The sequence below is a fragment of the Marmota monax genome, unplaced genomic scaffold (assembly GCF_021218885.2).
Source record: "Marmota monax isolate L192 unplaced genomic scaffold, Marmota_monax_Labrador192_F-V1.1 WCK01_AAM20220418_F8-fsc00106, whole genome shotgun sequence".
In the NCBI taxonomy this organism is placed as follows: Eukaryota; Metazoa; Chordata; class Mammalia; order Rodentia; family Sciuridae; genus Marmota; species Marmota monax.
The window spans coordinates 6,886,767-6,907,790 of record NW_026695218.1 but is presented as its reverse complement, the minus strand read 5'-3'; the positions used below and the strand labels follow the sequence as shown (position 1 = coordinate 6,907,790).

Sequence of the window (21,024 nt, the reverse complement as noted above, 5' to 3'; positions counted from 1 at the left end):
CTTTTCTTTGACTTTCAAATGCTTTCAGATTATCATATTGGTGATCAGGGTCTAAATTTTACAGGGCATCAGTGTCAAACTCATGTTTGCAATGCTCATCTTTCTGAAAATCAAACATAACTCTTTTTCTCCAGGATTTTGTTGGAAGTTCCCTGGGCATCTTGGATTATAGTTTATCTGCTCCAAGGGAGCAAATACTCTTGTTTCCTCTCCTGACTTGGTCCTCAATTAAAATCTATGAAATTTGCTTAAGTAAAAAAAAAAAAAAATCACTTGGCATTTATTCAAAATATAGATGTCCAAATCCCTCCCCTAGACATTGCAAATTATTGTTCTGGGTTACCCACCTCCCAGGACATTTTTGTGATGGCAAGTTTAAGAAATACCCTTTTATACTCTATTCATTCAGCTGTATTTTATGGTCTTTTTGTCATTCACCAGCCTTCCAACATCAGCTTCTATCCCTTAACTTATCCTTCATTACTCTACTTGCTCTGAACATAACTAAAATGTTCTTTGGGTCTTTTTAATGCCTTTTACAATACTCCCTTCATGACTTCTCATGGGGCCTTGCAGCTCTTTGATGTTTGGAGAAGATCTTAATCTGCTTTATTGGAGAGCACTCTCTGCAGCACATCAATTTCTTTAGATCTCCTAGACCTTTTTATCTCACATCAAAATGATATATAGGTGTCAATTGAGAATTTCATTCTGCAGATTCATTAGGCTATGTTTGGTTAGCATCTTTAAGTTTCTTCAAGCCCTGGAAAAACACCCAGCCCCTTTTTCTCTTAACTATTTTTCAGCAGCATGGGCCCTCTCCAACTACAATAGCATTCTCCTCCCTATCATGTGGTAATGTGTCTCAAGCTTCCTCCAACTGCATCTCAACAATTTGAATTGGATTAAAAGAGACTTTAGAGGACCTGTAGCCTTGTTTATCTTGTGGTTAACTGTGTCATGATCATAGGGAACTCTAATGTAGACCTTTATGTTTTTCTAGGTGGCAAATCATATGATTTCTTCTGACTCTGTTTCATGTGCCAGTAGTTTCTTGAGCTTGAACTCTACCCTTTGCAACGAAGAAAATGTGCACATGTTAAACAAAGGCATACAAGCAGGTAAATCACTTGAATTCAAACTTTTCCATTGAAAGACCTTTCTATGCATATAAGATAGTTAAGCTCACTCATAATAAGGGAAATGAAGATTAAAATTACCTGCATGGCCAAATACCATTTTCACCTATAAATTGGCAAAAATTCAAGTTTATGAACAAGAATATGTGGAAGGCAGCACTCTCAACCATTCTAGTGGGAGTATGAGTTGGTACAAACCCTGTGAAAGGCAAGTTGGTAGTTTCTATTAAAATTCCTTTGACCCAGCATTTTTACTTTTGGAATTTAGCCTATAGAAATACTTGGATATGTGCAAATTGACCATTAACTGCTTGTTATAGCCAAAATTTAAGATAAACTGAGATATCCATCAGTAACTGAATGGTTAAATAAATTACTGTACTTCCACTAAAGAAATCCTACATAGTATGAGGAAGCTCTTTCTATACTCATAATGAAAGATCTTCAAGATACATGATTTAAAAGAAAAACAAAGGTATGGAATAGTATATATTATGCTACTACAAGTATTTTTTAAAAATAAAGGAGGGAAGAGAATTGCTTGAATATACAAAAATATTTTTTCTGGAATCCTGAGATTGTAAATAAAGTAAATGGAGAACTAGTGAGAAGGAAGATTTCAAGTTTATGCCTTTCTGTATCTTTTGATTTTTTTTAAACAAAGTTTAAAAAAGAAAAACTTCCTTCTTGGGTGGTTTTTTTTTTTCCCCCCTACCTCCTCCCCCTTAAGTCTTCTCTTCACTGCTATCAACCTCTTAGCTGGGTGACTGCCAATAGGACTGTACAATTTTACTGTCTTGGGATTGGAACCAAAATTCCTTACCTACTAAATCCATTTCATTCTTCTTTTTCTCTGATTCTGAACGGGCTTAGAAGTTAAAACCCACTTTCTTTCTCCCTTTCTCTCCATCTCTTCCTCCCTCTACATCTCTCCATTTTTCTTCCTCTCACTCTTTTCCCACATACCCCACAAAAAAGGCAACATATCTTTGAACCAAACCTCAAGAATGCTCCCACAGACATCTGTGATCTTTTCCCTCAGGTAACTTGGAGATTGTACATGGTGATGGAAAACACACTCGTGATGTTGGGGTGACTTTCCCAACTCCAAGCTCTAGTGAGGCTAGATTAGAAGAGGATAGCGATGTAACTTCTTGGTTAGAAGAAAAAGTTGAAGAGAAAATACCTGTTACCAATTATCTTGGGGACAAAAAGTTAAAGAAGAACAAGAAGAACTCCTGTGAAGGTCAGATTCTACTTCCAGGTTTTACAGCAGAAAAACTAGTGAATTAAACCTTTTGCATTGCTAAGATTCTTTGTTTCTAACTAACTCCATATTGACTCCACCTACCCTCAGCCACCATGATGGTAAATTTTCAAAATATCTAGAACTATATTTACAGAGTCATACCTGCAATTAAAACAGATTTAAGGGTACCCTGGGGGCCCCTGATAGCTGAGCCCCCTGGAAATCTTTATTATATATGTATATCTTTGATGAGAACTGGGTGGGGTGATATAAACAATTTTTTTTTTCCTTCTTAAAAGTATCTCCTGTAGGAGTTTCATGGTTTGTTCCTGTGGAAAATGTGAAGTCTGGATCTAAGAAGGAAAATCTGCTGAAGAGTTGTGGTCCTGGTATCTCCTGGTTTGAACCAATAACCAAAACTAAACCCTGGAGAGAACCACTGCGGGAACAGAACTGGCAAGGACAACGCATGGAGGGTTGGGGATCACTGGCAGACCCAGGCAGAGATTATGGCCGAGGTCTACTGAAGCCATTTGTGAAAGCAACCCTGCAGGTGCAGTGACAAATTAACTTCAGCCCTGTGTTTATGGGGGGGAGGGCAAGACATGAACAAGTAGTATCTGTGACTTGACATTCTGAGGCTTAGTTACATGACCCTCTTTCTTCAGCAGGTCTGCAGTTTTTTAATCATATATTTGTTTGAAGAGAAATTTTAAATAGCACAATGGACTGAGCTCTGCCCCATTAACATTTGGAAGAGTTGTAATTGCCGCAGTCCTAGTTCTTGGCTTATTCCAAAAGCACTTCTTAGATCCCTTTGATTTCTCTGCTGGAGCTCCCCTGCAGAGAGGTATCAGGTATTTTCTGAGCATTAGAAACAGGCCCCACGGGCTGAGATTGTGGCTCAGCGATAGAGCGCTAGCCTAGCATGGGTAGGACCCGGGTTCGAGCCTCAGCACCACATAAAAATAAAGGCATTGTGTTGTGTCCATCTACACCTAAAAATATAATAAATGTTTTTTTTTTGTTTTTTTTAAAGAAAGAAATAGGCCCCTCAATGCTGCTAAGCAGGTACTGTTTTTCTGGGCACTTGGAAAGCAGACTACATCATTAATGTGAGGCTGAGGCTTTTTCTCCTTTGTAGGAGGCACTTCATTTTCACAGACCTGATTTCATCTCCCGCTCTGGGGAGCGGATAAAGCGCCTGAAGTTAATAGTCCAGGAAAGGAAGCTGCAGAACATATTCGAGAGTGAGCGAGATGTGCTGTTCAATACCATTCAACCCCAACCTAGGAGAGGTACGCCTTCTTGTCATTTTCCTGTTAAAGGCTAGAGAAAGCAAAGCTGCTGCTCTGCTGGGGAACATAGCTGAATGCTGGGCCACTCAGAAGAACTGGACACAACATTTTGCTTGCTGAGATTCAAATCTTGTCAGCAGAATTGGCCCAACCAGGTTTTTAGCAATTTCATGATCCAAGTCAGCCCAGCTATGCTAACGCTGTTGCTGCATTTCAAAAAGAGAACATTCAGTGAAATTTTCTTTTTTTAAATAAACCAGCTCTGTGTCCGTGGGCAAGTTAATTCCAAAAATATAATTTTTTTTCCTCTAAAGATGGAGCCAGTTCTGACTTGCCACCCTAAAGTGGTAACAGTAACAATACCAATAATAAACATGTAGCCCTTACATCTTGCCCACTGTTCTGACAAGACTTTTCTAAGGTAGGTGTGATTCATATCCATTTTCACAGAAAACTGAGGGAGAGAGAGATTAAGTATTTTGCCCAAGTTTCACACCTAAGAGGTAAAAGAACTAGGATTTAAATGAAGGTAGACTGGCTCGAGAGTCTGTGCTCTTAATACTAAGTCTAAGATCTCAATAAAATCATATGTGAAAAATATAAAATACTAACAAGGCTGTCATCATAGCCTTACCTATAAACTGATTCGTTTATCAGTTCCAGCTGTCTGGTCTATAGAGTACTATATCTTCAGGGGCCTTAGGCTACTGTCACAATCATCCTATTCTAATCCAAGCTTTGGCCTTACCTTGTTCATTGCTCATTGCTCACCACCCTGTACTGCACCCTCCTTAGGGCACAAAGTCCAGCATCTCTCTCTCACAGCCCTAGAGTGCCACACCTTATTAAGTCACTATCCACTGAAAACTGCTTCTTCTCTTGCTTAGTATTCATGGCTGCCCAGAATAAGCCTATTGGAAAGAAGGAAATGATCCAGAGGTCTAAACGGTAAGACCAAAATGACAATGTTAATTATGAAAGAATAAAAGTATTATAGTCAAGTGAAAACATTATGAGAAAGATGTGAATGTAGCTTCTGACTTTTTGCACAAAATAGATAACAGATACGGTATGAATGATTCACATACAAAAGATGAAAGAATCCCGGCTGATTTGCATGCCTTAGGCTCATCTGTATTGGAAACCTAGATAATAGATTTCTGAAGTAGAATTAAACATTTATTTGAGGCTGTGCCTCTTATCCTAGCAATCTTATTTCTAGGAATTTATTTAATAGAGTGAGAAATAATGGAGTGTTCTCCAAGACGTTAAGTTAAGCTTAAAAAATCAAGTTTTAAAAGCACACGTACACTGCTGCCTTGGCGGTTTTTAAAAAGAAATACTTGTGCTCATTCAGATGTGTATACTTTTATATGTATAAAATATCTCTGGAAGATACAACACACTGGTAATAGAGGTCGCCTTTGGGAAAAAGAACTGAATAGCTGGGGTGCAGAAGTAGGGGAGAGAACAGTTTTTCATTTCCTTATACTTGTTTAATCTTGTGCCATTTCAGGCATTAGCTACTCATTAATTAATTAAATAATTTGAGATAGGCATATATATGTATATATTCATATATATATATATAAATTGTTAAATCTTTTTTTTTTTTTTTTTTTTAGATAGGCATATATTGATTGTGAGAATGCCATGCAAAACTAGGTTAACTAGGTTAAAGTGTAACCACACTTCAGGGTTTTGTTGGAGGTTTGTTTTAATAAAAGTTTTATAGTTGGCACAATGCATCTGAAATAATGGTTTTTTTTTTAAAGTATGTGTTTCTTTAGTTGTAGATGGATACAATCTCTTTATCTTATTTTTATGTGGTGCTAAGGATAGAACCCAGTGCCTCACTTGTGCTAGGCAACCACTCTACCACTGAGCCACAACCCCAGCCCATGAAGTAATAGTTCTTTTTTTAAAAAATTTTTTATTTGTTTTAATTAGTTACACATGACATTACAATGATCTTGACATATCATACATTTGAATGAGATGGGGTATAATTTCTCATTTTTCTGAGTATACAGGTTGCAGAATCACATTGGTCATATAGTCACGTATATACATACAGCAATAATGATGTCTATTTTATTCTGCTGTCCTTCCTATCCCCCCTTCCCCTCTCCTCTCCTCCCATCACTTCTCTCCACCCAATCTAATGTGACACACTTCTTTTTTTTTTTCCCCCTTGCATCTTCATACATGTATTCTGTATAACAATGAGGGTCTCCTTCCATTCCCCTTCTCCCTTCCTTTACCTCCCACTTCTCTTCCCTATTTAGTGGTAATCTTCTTCTCGTGCTCTTCCTCCCTACTCCATTTTGAGTCATCCCCTTTATATCAGAGAAGACATTCGGCCTTTGTTTTTTAGGGATTGGCTAAATTCACTTAGCATAATCTGCTCTAATGCCATCCATTTCCCTGCAAATGCCATGATCTTGTTATTTTTTAGTGCTAAGTAATATTCCATTGTGTCTAAATGCCACATTTTTTTCATCCATTGAAGGGCATCTAGGTTGGTTCCACAGTCTAGCTATTGTGAATTGTGCTGCTATAAACATTGCTGTAGCTGTGTCCCTGTAGTATGCTGTTTTTAGGTCTTTGGGGTATAGTCTGAGAAGGGGAATAGCTGGGTCAAATGGTGGTTCCATTCCCAGCTTTCCAAGGAATCTCCATACTGCTTTCTAAATTGGCTGCACCAATTTGCAGTCCCACCAGCAATGTCTGAGTGTACTTTTTTCTCCGCATCCTCGCCAGCACTTGTTTTTGTTTGACTTCATAATGGCTGCCATTCTTACTGGAGTGAGATGGTATCTTAGAGTAGTTTTAATTTGCATTTCTCTGACTGCTAGAGATGGTGAGCATTTTTTCATGTATTTGTTGATTGATTGTATATATCCTCTTCTGAGAAATGTCTGCTCAGGTCCTTGGCCCATTTGTTGATTGGGTTATTTGTTTTTTTGTTGTTTAACTTTTTGAGTTCTTTGTATATTCTAGAGATTAGAGCTCTATCTGATGTGTGAGGGGTAAAAATTTGTTCCCAGGATGTAGGCTCCCTATTCACCTCACATATTATTTCTCTTGCTGAGAAAAAAACTTTTTAGTTTGAATTCGTCCCATTTATTGATTCTTGGTTTTAACTCTTGTGCTATAAGTGTCTTATTAAGGAATTTGGGGCCTGACCCCACGTGATGGAGATTAGGGCCTACTTTTTCTTCTATTAGACACAGAGTCTCTGGTTTGATTCCTAGATCCTTGATCCATTTTGAGTTAACTTTTGTGCATGGTGAGAGAAAGGGATTCAATTTCATTTTGTTGCATATGGATTTCCAGTTCTCCCAGCACCATTTGTTGAAGATGCTCTCCTTTTATCATTGCATGCTTTTAGCACTTTGTCTAATATAAGGTAGTTGTAATTTTGTGGGTTGGTTTCTGTGTCCTCTATTTTGTACCATTGGTCTACCAGCCTGTTTTGGTGCCAGTACATGCTGTTTTTGTTATTATTGCTCTGTAGTATAGTTTAAGATTTGATATAGTGATACCACCTGTTTCACTCTTCCTGCTTAGAATTGCTTTAGCTATTCTGGGTCTCTTATTTATCCAGATGAATTTCATGATTGCTTTTTCTCTTTTGCAAGAAATGCTGTTGGGATTTTGATCAGAATCGCATTGAATCTGTAGAGTGCTTTTGGTAATATGGCCATTTTAATAATATTAATTCTGCCTATCCATGAGCAAGGTAAATCTTTCTATCTTCTAAGGTCTTCTTCTATTTCTCTCTTTAGGGTTCTGTAGTTTTTATTTTATAGATCTTTCACCTCTTTTGTTAAGTTGATTCCCAAGTATTTTATTTTATTTTTTTTAGGTTATTGTGAATGGGGTAGTTTTCCTCATTTCCATTTCAGAGGATTTGTCACTGATATATAGGAATGCCTTTGATTTATGGGTGTTGATTTTATATCCTGCCACTTTGCTGAACTCATTTACTAGTTCTAGAAGTTTCTTGGTAGAACCTTTTGGGTCTGCTAGGTATAGGATCATATCATCAGCAAATAGTGCTAGTTTAAGTTCTTCTTTTCCTATAGTTATACCTTTAACTATAGGACCTTTCTTTCGTCTGTCTAATTGCTCTGGCTAGTACTTCCACAACTATGTTGAATAGAAGTGGTGAGAGAGGGCATCCCTGTCTTGTTCCAGATTTTAGAGGGAATTCCTTCAATATTTCTCCATTGAGAATGATGCTGGCCTGAGGCTTAGCGTACATAGCTTTTACAATGTTGAGGTAAGTTCCTGTTATCCCTAGTTTTTCTAGTGTTTTGAACATAAAGGGATGCTGTATTTTTATTGAATGCTTTTTCTGCGTCTATCGAGATGATCATATCGTTCTTATCTTTAAGTTTATTGATGTGGTGAATTACACTTATTGATTTCCATATATTGAACCAGCCTTGCATCCTGGGGATGAATCCCACTTGATCATGGTGCACGATCTTTTTGATATGTTTTTGTATTCAACTTGCCAGAATTTTATTGAGGATTTTTGCATCTATATTCATTAGAGATATTGGTCTGAAGTTTTCTTTCTTTGAAGTGTCTTTGTCTGGTTTTGGAATCAGGGTAATGTTGGCTTTGTAGAATGAATTTGGAAGTACTCCCTCTTTTTCTATTTCCTGAAATAGATTGAAGAGTATTGGTATTAGTTCTTCTTTAAAGGTCTTGTAAAACTCTGCTGTATATCTGTGCGGTCCTGGGCTTTTCTTGGTTGGTAATCTTTTGATGGCTTCTTCTATTTCCTCACTTGATATTGGTCTGTTTAAGGTTGTGTATATCCTCCTGACTCAATCTGGACAGATCATATGACTTAAGAAATTTATCAATGCCTTCACTATCTTCTATTTTATTGGAGTATAAGGTTTCAAAATAATTTCTAATTCTGTATTTCTGTAGTGTCTGTTGTGATATTGCCTTTTTCATCCCGTATGCTAGTAATTTGTGTTCTCTCTCTTCTTCTCTTTGTTGGCATGGCTAAGGGTCTGTTGATCTTATTTATTTTTTCAAAGAACCAATTTTTAGTTTGTCAATTTTTTCAATTGTTTCTTTTATTTCGATTTCATTGATTTCAGCTCTGATTTTAATTATTTCTTGCCTTCCCCTGAATTTGCTGCTGATTTGCTCTTCTTTTTCTAGGGCTTTGAAATGTAGTGTGAGATCATTTATTTGTTGGATTTTTCTTTTTTTGAGGAATAAACCCCATGCAATGAATTTTCCTCTTAGTACTGCTTTTATAGTGTCCCATAGATTTCGATATGTTGTGTCTGTGTTTTCATTTATCTCTAAGCTTTTTTTAATTTCCTCCTTGATGTCTTCTGTAACCCATTCAGTAGCATATTGTTCATTCTCCAAGTGATGTAGGAATTTTTCTTCCTTATTTTATCGTTGATTTCCAATTTCATTCCATTATGATTGGATAAAATGCATGGTAATATCTCTACTCCTTTATATTTGCTAAGAGTTGCCCTATGGCATAATATATGGTCTATTTTTGAGAAGGATCCATGTGCTGCTGAAAAAAAATTGAATCCACTTGATGATGGTTGATATAGTCTGTATATGTCAATTAAGTCTAAGTTATTAATTGTGTTTTTGAGTTCTATAGTTTCTTTATTCAACTTTTGTTTGGAAGATCTGTCCAGTGGTGAGAGAGGTGTGTTAAAGTCACCCATGATTATTGTGTTGTGGTCTATCTGTTTGTCTCTTGAACTTGAGAAGAGTTTGTTTGATGAACATAAACTGCACCATTGTTTGGGGCATATATATTAATGATTGTTATGTCTTGTTGGTGAATGGTTCCCTTTAGTAGTATGTTGTGTCCTTCTTTATCCCTTTTGATTAACTTTGGCTTGAAGTCTATTTTATTTGAAATGAGTATGGACACCGCTGCTTGCTTCTTAGGTCCATGTGAGTGGTATGATTTTTCCCAACCTTTCACCTTCAGTCTGTGTATGTCTTTTCTAATCAGATGAGTCTCCTGTAGGCAGCATATTGTTGGATGTTTTTTTTTTAATCCAGTCTACTAGCCTATGTCTTTTGATTGGTGAGTTTAAGCCATTAACATTTAGGGTTACTATTGAGATATGGGTTGTACTTCCAGCCATGTTTGTTTATTTTTGTTATTTAACTTGATTTGTTTTTCCTCTTTGATTAGTTTTTCCCTTTACTGTGCTATCTCCCACTGTTGATTTTCATTGTTGTTTTTCATTTCCTCTTTGTGTAGTGTTTTGCTCAAAATGCTTTGCAGTGCTGGTTTTCTAGCTGCGGATTCTTTTAACTTTTGTTTATCGTTGAAGGTTTTTATTTCATCATCAAACCTGAAGCTTAGTTTTGCTGGATACAAGATTCTTGGTTGGAACCCATTATCTTTCAGTGTTTGAAATACGTTGTTCCAGGATCTTCTAGCTTTCAGCTTCTGTGTTGAAAAATCAGCCACTTACCTAATTGGTTTACCCCTAAATGTAATCTTCCTCCTTTATCTTGTGGTGTTTAAAATTCTCTCCTTGTTCTGTATGTTAGACGTTTTCATTATAATGTGTCTTGGTGTGGGTCTCTGGTGGTTTTGTACATTTGGCATTCTCTATGCTTCTAGGATTTGGATTTCCGTTTCAATCTTTATGTGTGGAAAGTTTTCTAAAATTATTTCATTGAACAAATTGCTCATTACTTTGGTTTGGACCTCTATACCTTCCTCTATCCCAATGACTCTTAAATTTGTTTTTTTTTTTTTTTTTTTTTTAATGTTATCCCAAATCTTTTGGATGTTCTGCTCGTGGTTTCTTATCAGCCTTTCTGAGTTGACTAGACTCTTTTCGAGATGATATATTTTGTCTTTATTTTTCTGACTTCTAATTGGTCTACTCTGTTGGTGATACTCCCATTTGAGTTTTTAATTTGGTTAATAATTTCCTTCATTTCCAGGATTTCTGTTTGATTTTTTTTGTATAACCTCTATCTCCCTGTAGAGTTGTTCTTTTGCTTCTTGGATGTGTTTATGTAATTCATTGTCAAAGTGATCTTTCATTGCCTGCATTTGCGGTATAAGGTCTTCCTTGAGACTCCAGATCATCTGAAGCATGTATATCTTGAAATCTTTATCTGACATTTTCTCTGCTATGGCTACCAACTCGTCTATTGTTGAGTTGTCCTGCATTGTTTGAGTTCCTTTTTTTCCTTGTTTTTTCATGATGCTCACACATTTCTTTCCAGCTCTGTGTGACTGCTGTGTTATTATTTTCCCCTATAAATTTGTTTTGCTTTTGTATAGCTCCGAGATCTCTCCTTTGTGATGGGAGACAATGTCTAGAGATGTTGGGTTCAAATGTAATTTAAAGTAAATTCATAGTTTCATAAAAGGCATACAGATTCTGGTGGCGTATAGAGAACTAAGGGTTGGACATAGGACTTTATGTTTAGGGGGAAAGATGTGAGGATAATGGGGGTTTATATATCTTAGCTACTTTGGAGAAGAGCTCTAATGAAGGAGGATATTAACAGGAGAATAGATAGGAGTATTTTGGGGTAGCTAAGTACTTAGGAGGACTATAAAAAGCATAGAAACATTCACCTATTTGCATTTAGTAAATTGCACTTAGTAGAAGTAGTAACACTTGGGAGGTTGGGAGGGGAAGAGAAGAAGGAAGAAAAGTACAAAGAAAAGAAAAAAAGAGAGAAAAGAAAAAAATGCACTCTTAGAATTCTGTTTTCTTCTCCTCCAGTAGGTGTCTTTGTGCATTCCAGGCTGAGTCTCTGCCCTCAGGATGTAGGAAGCAATCCGTGTGGGGTGCCTCTCCAATCCCGGTCTCTTTGGGTTGCTTCCGGTTTCTATCCCCCTCACTTCTCCAGCCCTCCAGGCCCCAATTACTTGGACACTTCTCCACAGCTCTGGTTTCACTCTGGGCTTGCGGCGCCCTGGCTGCCCTGAACTCTTGATCAACTGAGCGCTCTCTTTGTTTGGTAATCACCCAGTCATCACAGCTGTGGAGAGAGGGAGTTGGAAACCAGCAACCTGTTCTGACTTTTCCCTCTGATAGCCACGCTAGCGGTGAGAAAGGTTTTGGTTATTGCAGCTGGGGGAGGCGGAGTTGGAGAGCAGGAGCCTTTTCAGTTTCACTCGGCTCTGATTTTCAAGCCCACCGAGAGCTGGTGAGAAAGTTTTTGAGTTATCCTAGCTGGGTGGATGTGGGGGCTGGGGGTCACACAACTGTTCTGTTGCCAATCTCGCTGACAGTGCTATCTGCCCAAAGCTGATGAGGTAGATTTTCCAAGATGGCAACCGCCCGTTTCTGCGCCTGGGTGTCCAGTGAGAAGGAGGGAACTGGGCTGTTTCTCAGCTAAGTCCAAACTTCAGTCCTCAGTCCGGTGCCCTGTGGGGACGCAAGTGGCAGTCTGGCGCGCTGTATCTCCACAGGATCTGAAACTCCGCTTGTCTACGCTGCCAGAACTCCGCAGCACTCAATTCCACCCATCTGCGGCAAGCTGCTTTCCCTCTGCATTTCCCTCAGACCCTTTGCAGTCTGTGAGGGAATTCAGTTCTAAGCAAACTTGGCCTGAGCTCACTTCTGGTCACCACTCTCCTCCATTTCCTTTTCCAGTAATAGTTCTTGAAAGCAGCTTATCCTGTATAATTGAAGCATTCTTCTTGACATCTTGTTTATTAAGTAAATTAAGAAATAAGTATTTTTAAGTTTTTAGTTTTAATTTTTAATATGCTCTCAATGGATAAAATCCACATCAAGGTTCTCAATTTTTAGGGGTGTAAAGGATCCCTGCATCCAAAAAATTTTAGAACCATTGCTTTATTCTAACTCTGTCACAAAATTTAATTTGGATAAATTATACAAGGTTCCTTGTGTGGCAGTTAATTACACTCTTATCTCAGCAAGAGAAGACCTTGCTTAAGAATCTGTGAAGCTTTCCTAGAGGGACATAAGCAAGGCATCTTCTCTAAGATACTGACTTTTTTTTTTGGGGGGGTGGGGAGTGGGGGTACTAGGAATTGAATTCGAGTGCTTAACCACTGAGCAACATCCCCAGCCCTTTTTATATTTTATTTTGAGACAGGGTCTCACTAAGTTTCTAAGGTTGATTTTGAACTCCCAATCTTCCTGCCTCGACCTCCTGAGTCACTGAGATTACAAGTGTGCACCACCACACCTGGCCTTGATTCTTTCTATCATAAATATACTTACAGGAGGGGTTAAGTCTCCATCTTCTGGAGAAATATGACTCAAGTTTTAAACTGATAAATTTTCATTTTTCACTTTTATTTCTTGTGTGGCCCCTTTTCAAGGAAGTGAATCACTACCATCTGAGAATCATAGAGATCAATGGGTAGAGCGGGAGATAACCTGCAAGTTGGGGTTTGAGCTGGGGTTAGAGTGAAGGCTTCTGGCTCCCCATCCAGTACCCCTGCTGCTGCATCCCCTCAAGGGGTTGCGTCTCTGGTGCTTATGTTATTCATCATCTTTCCTCATCACTCATCTGTGATAAAGATGTATAAAAGTCCTAGTGAGAAGAAAGATTCGGAGAAGAGAGAACTGAACTCTTATCTGGAAGTGTTTCTTCCATTGTGTTCTTCATTGTGTTTCTTTCATTGTGCCTTCACTGGTCTATTTCCCACAGAGCTTCTGCTTTGTTTATTATTATTATTATTTTCAGTTCATAGAAATATTTGAGAGCTATTTTTTTTTTAAGTAGGGTAAAATAAAGAGTTCTTCCTTCTAAACATATTAACACTTCTCCTGTTTCTGGAGACAGGAATAGAGGTTTTGCAGAGACCTGTATAATGCATGCTTTTTTCCCAGGTTGACCATCCTACTGTATACACAGGTATGTGTCCTATTCTAGCTTATTCAACATTATGTTGTGAACATTTTCCCATGTCACTAAAAATTCTTTAAAACATCTGTTTTATGCTTTGTAATATTATTCTATTATCTTTCATTTTCTGTTTATCTGTTCTTTTGTTGGACATTTAGATTTTTTCCAGTGTATTTTGAAATATACATTTGACTGTATTCCTTCCAATTGCAAATCAGTGGCACCTAATCCCACACAGGATAGAACCTAATTTTTAATATGACTACAAGATCCTCCACAGCCCACCTCACCCTTGTGCCATTTGCTTCCCACCTATTCCTCTGCCCTGCTCTTTATGCAGCCCTGACTCCATTCTTATCAGTACTTACTTCTCCTGACATGGGCACCCTTCCTCCCTTCTCCTCCTCTCTTTCTGCTCCTAATTATTCTTCAAGATCCATCTAAAATCTCCTCTCTGAATTCTTCCCTGCCCAGATTCCATTAAATCAATTTCTTTTTCTCCTATAACTCTGTAGCATTTTGTAGGTACAAATATTATAGTTTTTTCCTCTTCCATTATTTTCCTTGTATTTAAAAATACAATAGTAATACCTGTTTATTATCTTATATTGAAACATTTTTGCATGTAAAATGGAAATCAAAAATTCACTGTCTCCCCTTTTATCCTACACTTTTCTCAGATATAACCACTATTAGGAATTTTTTATCATATTTTTATCCATCTCTTCCAGATTGTGAGCACTCAAGGGTCTCTATATCAAGTGTCTAACAGGAAGCTGGGTGTGCAACAGGGGCTGGGCCTTTCTGAGGGACTGAATGTCTGGAGGGCAGTGGAACTTAGGGAGGTGCAGTAAGAGATCATGTACCTCTGTCCTGGTAACCTCAGTGCTTTCTGTGTTTCTACTGGTACCATTTCTAAGGATTTACCAGCAACTCCCAGAAGTACAGAAAAAGAAAGAAGAGGAGAAGAGGAAATTGGAATATAAGTCCTATCGGCTGCGAGCTCAGCTATATAAAACGGTCAGTTGAGTCAATACTCCAACTAGAGTGGAATCATCAGGCTTCTCTAGGGAGAGAGAAATGGAGAGAAATAGTCTGAGCTGTGTGGGCATTCAGTCAGAATTAACCACATTTGAGAAGTGGAGTGTACTGTTCCAATGCTGAAATTTCAGACATATGGCACCTGTGATTAGGTTTCATATCAGGTTTAGCTCTCCAGCCTAAGTTGTGTAGCACGTTTTCCGTGCTTTTGGAATGAAACCAAATTTCATATATAGGATGCAATTTAGATATTATGTTGGAAATGTCCAAAACATCAGAATTGTCCAAGTCCCAAGTGGTGATTTTATACCTCTAGAACTATCTTAATACACTGGAACATGTCTTAATGTAGCCTAAGAGATGTCAGTGTGGGGTGGTCAGAGGCCATAGCCCCAGTGCAGTCAGTGGTGCTGCAAGTCCAAGAACCTCCCAGGGAAGGGGTCTTGCCACCAGTTAGCTCCTGAAATGCCATGTACTTCACTGTCCTTGTTTCCCTCCCAGCTCCCTCACTACACCTCATAGGACTCTGAAAATCAGAAACCAAAAGACCAATTCATACCAAACTGATGTGGGGCTGAACAGTCTCTGGAGCATGCCCCAGAGCCTGACTGCCTGCCTCAGAGGGAAGGCCCCTGGTACTGCAGAGCTTGGCTAGTGTGTTAGTATTGCAGAACTGGGTCCCTTGCTGTCACTGTGTACTGTGAACTAACTGGGTGGTTAGTCTAGGATCATCTTTCCTAAATGCTTCAGGAAGTATTTTTGTCCAATTGCCATAGTTTATATGGTTGAGTAATGTAAACAAGATTTGGGTAGAACCCCGTGATCTCTTCAGCAACGTGGCTCAGGTGAGGAGTGGCCACTGCCTCTTATGATAAGAGTACCTGACTTCTTTTCTGCCTTTCTTTTCTTCCACAGAAAGTGACGAATCGACTCTTGGGGAGAAAAGTTCCCTGGGACTGACATAAGATTATTTTCCTCTGAGCCTTGGAATTATATCTTAGGAACCTGAAGAAGTATAATCCTTGCTTTTATGGGTCTGGTTTAATAAAGCTTATACTTTGTTCGTGTGTAACTTAGAAATAGTAACTTCTCAAGACTGGGGCAGAGTAGCAGTTAGAATGACAGATGGTTTGGGAGCAATCCTTTCTCCATAGATGCCTTGTCCACAGAGCTGTACATTATAATGACACTATCTCTTAAATTTTAGCCAAGAGTGAATCCCTTTTTATATGTGTTTTTATACTTTTAGAAAATAAATAACTTTGATTGATTTATAGTAAAGCAAACAGCAGCGGGTCATTTCTTTCCCGTCTGGAGAGGAGCAGGGAACTGGGCAGTGTCAGCCTGACATGTCTAATCAATGGAGGGAAATGGGCTATTAGAATGAAATGTGTTGTGTCTTTTTAGAAACAAGACATGGGGTGGTAAGAGGCATGGTAAGAGCTCTTTGATGGGCTTTATGGAGGTGTCTGGTTAGGGGACACACTGGGCACACTGAGATTCCTCTCAGCCTCCTTCTACCTGCCCTAGTGGTTGGCTTTAGAGGCTGGGAAGAAAGGCCACCAACCACCTTTGGCAGGTTTTCCTCCACTCATCCTCTTGTTTGCAGGATTGAAGCCTTATTCTTCACTACACATGAAACCAATATTTGTAACTTAGACAGTAAGTATGAAAAAGATGAATTGATAAAAAGATAATATATATAAAGCACTTAACCCAGTGCCTGACAAAGTGTAGCAGAAATTTCCCCTTATGGTAACTTACAACTAAGTTCCAAGGTTGAAGGAGAAGGGTGCTGAGCAACCTCACTGTAAGTTCAACAAACCCCCAGCATTAGGGCACTCAGGGCCAGTGGCCTCCGCAGCAGGCTTCCTAGGGGCCATATCAAAGAGCAGATGCTGCACCCCGGCACAATGCAGTGCTTTCAGATTATGCCACCTAGGCTCCTGCTTGAACTCCAGAGGAAGCCAAGAAGAAGAGGCAGAACAAAGAATGTGTTTCCTTTTTTGCTGGGCAAGGTAATTATCTACTTTGGGCAGCCTATAAAATAAGAAGGTTAGTGTCTTTAAACCCCTTTCAGCAGCCATCAGGCTACTTTTCCCCCTCCAGAAGCCACCACACCTAGCCTCTACACTAGGACCTTTCCATGAAAGTGTGCCCAGGTCTGGCAGGACCTTGAGCCTCTCCCTTGTTTTTTGTTCTTACAAGAGTATCAGAAGCCCGGGCCAAGGCTGAACACTACCCGGGTCCTGAGTTATGGTGGGATTCACATTTGAGCAGCTTCTTCCTAGACCTGGTTTACACTGAACTTGAGAGTCAACCACCCTCTCTCCTCTTGGAGGTTGGACTCCAGCCTACTCAGCAACTCTCCTGAGGGCAGCTTGTTTCCACTCAGAGCAGAGACTTCCAGTAACCACCAGCATATACAGTTTGGGGTGAGGACCTTTATGACAGAGGCAGAGTGTTTTAACTATAACTCCCATGTGTTTTGTGTATTCAAAATGATGTCCTGGCCAGTTAGTTAAGCCAAGCTGAACTGTTAACATGGTTTACATCTGTACCTGTTTGGGAGTTGGGTAATTTTAACTTACAATTTTAGTTTTAGTTTTACTGGCTCTGAAGCCTTCCACTTTCCTGATTTTTCACTAAATCTCTTGGAATTGGGAGTTTGCACACAGGGAAGTAAAATACCACTTATAGCCTCTAGGGGGCACTCTGGGCTTATCACCACAGCTTTTGCAGCTCCTCAAGGTGGAGATACTCATCTAAGGAAATTCTACCACCCGCTCACAGGGAGATCATTTTCTAAATCTGACTTGACCATAGTTTATGGGGATTAGAGATACAAGATTCATAGATATGGAATCCTAATTTTCTTAGTTTGAACATCCCTAGCCTGTCTGTTCCTTCCTACCTTTCAGAGAGCCAAGGCTGGCCCATAAATACTTAGAAGCCTAAGCCATCCCTTCTTGGGCATTAGGGTAAAACCTCTGTGCATGCAGATGTGTGTGTGTATGTGTGTGCATTTCTCTCTGTTCTTGGGCATGTTTCCTCTGATGGTGGTAGCTTTACTTTGGTTGTGGTGATGAGATTAAGACTCCACTCTGGACTTAGAGAAACAGAGCTATCTTCACAGTTCAACCCAATTTTCTAGACTTCTGCATGGAGCTTGGGGTCCAAAGTTCCAACATGTTCCAAAGGAGGTATGGCTAAATTTACATATTCTTGCAGTTTCTGACCTAGTCTCATCATAGTATTATCCAGCCTCACCATTGTTCCCCACACAGAATCTCAACTATGAGGCAGATGGAGCTAGACTGAAAAATACTCAGCTTTGTTTCATGAGACAAGGGCCAACTGAGACAAGGTGGAAGGTACTTCAAAGTATTCCCACTATGGGAGGTTGTGAGGTTGGTCAGGCAAGAAATTGGGAAGCAGCCCTTTCACACTTCAGAGACACACACACCAGTGCCATCTCCTGACAGGCACCAACTCCAGAGCCCAGAAAATAGCTAGGAATAGGAAACTCATAGCTATGGAGTTTGTTGAGGGTTTTTGTTGTTTTTATTTTTGTTTTCTTCATGAATTTCCCATTAAATAGTAAGCTCCTGGGAGGCAGCAATTGTGACTGTTTTATTTTCTATGTTGAACCTGAGCACAATGTTTAGTCCACAAAAAAAAAAAAAATTATATATATATATATATATAAAATACCAGCAATTTGGGAGGCTAAGGCAGAAGGATTGCAAGTTTCAGGCCAGCCTCAGCAACTTAGCGAGGCCCTAAACTACTTAGTAAGACCAGTCTCAAAAATAAAATAAAATAAAATAAAGAGCTGGGGAGTAGTTCAGTGGTAAAACATCCCTAGGTTGAAGCCAAAAAAAAAAAAAAAAAAGAAGAAGAAGGAAAAGAAAGAATGTGTGGAACCATGCAGAGAGGGTGATCAGTCCAATTAGAGGCCAGAGGTTCTGGAAAACACCAGGGAGGTTTAATTGATAAATTGTTTGAGGCATCTGAATGTTAATGAGAGACATTTAGATAGAGTTTGAGGTTGAATAAGTTACAAATGAATAAAAAACTGAGTACAATAAAAAGATCATTGTCAATTTTAAGGAATAGGATACAAGGCAAAAACTTGCAGGAAAGGATAAGTAATTATAGTTTTACTGTGTAACTTAGCTTAAAATAAACACAAATACTGGTGTTGCCCAAATGGCAATCTAATCCTATTGGGAAGCTGGAGAGTGAGAACTGTGCTGATTTGTTCTCTACTTCTGGAGCAATTAGGCAACACACAGACCACAACCAACTAAACAGTCAAGAAGCCACACAAGCCCAATAAAGAAGGGCAGATAAGTACTTATAGGAAGTGGGTACCGTGACACATGCCTTTAATCACAGTTACTGTGGAGGTTGAGGCAGGAGGATTGCAAGGCCAGCCTCAACAACTTGCTTCCTGAAAATTCCTTGGGTGTCCAGCGTCATCTGTCCTACATCATTATAATTATCTTTTCCTATTTTGAGCCTTGTCTTTTTACTGTCTGTCTTTTGATAAAAATTTTGCATCTATCCAAATTTATCGGTCTTGGGGAGAAAAGATACCCCCAAATCCCTGGTTGCACCTGGAAGCAGCATCTAGTCAATCCAAGGGGAAGAATTGATGATGCCTGGAAAGGATTATTAAATCTGTGGCTCTTGATTCATCTAGAGAGAATCTCTCTGCTGTGTTCCCTCACAGCAGGGGTTGAGACAGAAGTTATCCTGTTTGATTCCTCTAATGTAAAGTAGACTGTTCACCTCACCATTTGTTCCAGTCAGCGAGGATAATTTTAAAACTCCAGTTGGCCACCTGGTCACATGCCTGTATTTCCTTCACAGTTGTTCCTAAAATAGACTTCTTATAACAATCCCCATATGAGCACATTTTAAATTAGTTGTCCACAATATGCAAATCTGGACACTTTCACATTGATTTTATTCACAAGATAACCAACTGGTTTGTAATAAATGCAAAAAGTAACTCATAAACCCTCCTCCCAGTGACTCCCCAATTTAAAATTCAGTCTCTAAAGTATTTTCTTTTTCCTGGATTTAACAATAATATTTTCCTTTTTAAAAAGTAAATGAATTCTTATCAAACAGTGGAAACAATCACAGCATCCCATCAAAGAAGAATGGATAAATACAATGGAATAATATTTAGCCCTTAAAAAATGAAGGAAATTCTGATACTATGACATGAACTTCAAAAACATGCTAAATGAGAGAAGCCAGACTAAAAGGACACATTAAATGGTTCCACATACTTGTGATACCTAGGCCAGGCAAATTCATAGAGACAGAAAGCAGAACAGAGGTTACCAAGGACTGGAGGATGAGGAGATGGGGAATTACTGCCTAATGGGCATAGTTTCTGTTTGGGATAATGAAAAATAGACTATGATGATATTTATACAACATTATGAATGTAATACAACTGAACGTGCACTCTAAAATGGTTAGTTGTATGTTATGCATTTTTTTACCACTTTTTTTTTAAAGGAAGAAGATTGGGCTAGGGTTGTGACTCAGCAGCAGAGCACTCACCTAGCACATGCAAGGCCCTGGGTTCTATCCTTAGCACCACATAAAAATAAATAAATAAAGGTATTGTGTCCACCTACAACTAAAAAATAAATATTAAAATAAGGAAGAAGGTCAAGAGTAGGAACATTAAAAGTACTCAGGCTGGCAGACTCTTCCTGCATGTGCTATGTCCTCAAATGTGCACACCTATGTGTCCAGGCAAGTACATGTGTCGGGAACAAAAACTAAAATGAAAAAATAACTCTTGTTTAACTAACTAGTAAAGTATTATATAAAAGGAAACCTTAATGTCTTTGCATTTTTACTATATTCAATATACAATCCTTTCCTTCAAATTGAATAAATTACTTATTAGCTAAAGAAAAGAGAATGGAAGTTTGGAATCGGCATTCTAGATACTGAAGGGCCAAGTCACTTGGACCATGCCCTTCCTCCTTACTACTTTCTAGAAACCCATGAATCTACCCTACACTCACACAAAGAGGTTCCTGTACAAATTGCAAATCTACATTTTGTCATTCTCTGGAATCCCTGAAGTTCATGTGTAGACTACGTATTGCCCACAACCCCAGTTTGCAAAAGCAGACTCTCCATTCTCTTACCACTTTCCTCACCCCCAGCACACACACACACACACACACACACACACGGGCAAAAACATCTGACCATGCCAAAGTTCCAATCCTATGGGTATAGATGGTGACTTCTGTGTTCCTAAGGCAAGTGTCAAATATCAGTGGTCTAGCTCCATGGTAGAAGAGGACATGGTGTCAAGTGGGCCAAGAAGTGCCTTCAAAGCCTCTGCTATCAAGGCTTGGGGTTCAAGATGACA

The 21,024-nt window shown here is 38.9% G+C and overlaps 1 protein-coding gene across 5 annotated transcripts in view; it reads left to right on the top strand.

Annotated features, from left to right (window-relative positions):
* The window catches only part of Alms1 (ALMS1 centrosome and basal body associated protein), a 218,155-nt gene extending 202,263 nt beyond the window's left edge, over positions 1-15,892 (top strand). For 2 of the 5 annotated variants that reach the window (XM_046432182.2, XM_046432180.2), the window contains 7 exons: positions 1,004-1,121; positions 2,182-2,385; positions 2,688-2,941; positions 3,533-3,686; positions 4,574-4,634; positions 14,486-14,585; positions 15,522-15,892. In XM_046432182.2, the coding sequence (XP_046288138.1) occupies positions 1,004-1,121; positions 2,182-2,385; positions 2,688-2,941; positions 3,533-3,686; positions 4,574-4,634; positions 14,486-14,585; positions 15,522-15,566 (936 nt within the window). In that variant the 3' untranslated portion in view covers positions 15,567-15,892. Of the gene's footprint in view, positions 1-1,003; positions 1,122-2,181; positions 2,386-2,687; positions 2,942-3,532; positions 3,687-4,573; positions 4,635-13,549; positions 13,575-14,296; positions 14,586-15,521 lie in introns of those variants that run through there. The other 3 variants (XM_046432181.2, XM_046432183.2, XM_058575123.1) reach the window with 3 other exon arrangements.
* The last annotated feature ends 5,132 nt before the right edge of the window (positions 15,893-21,024 follow it).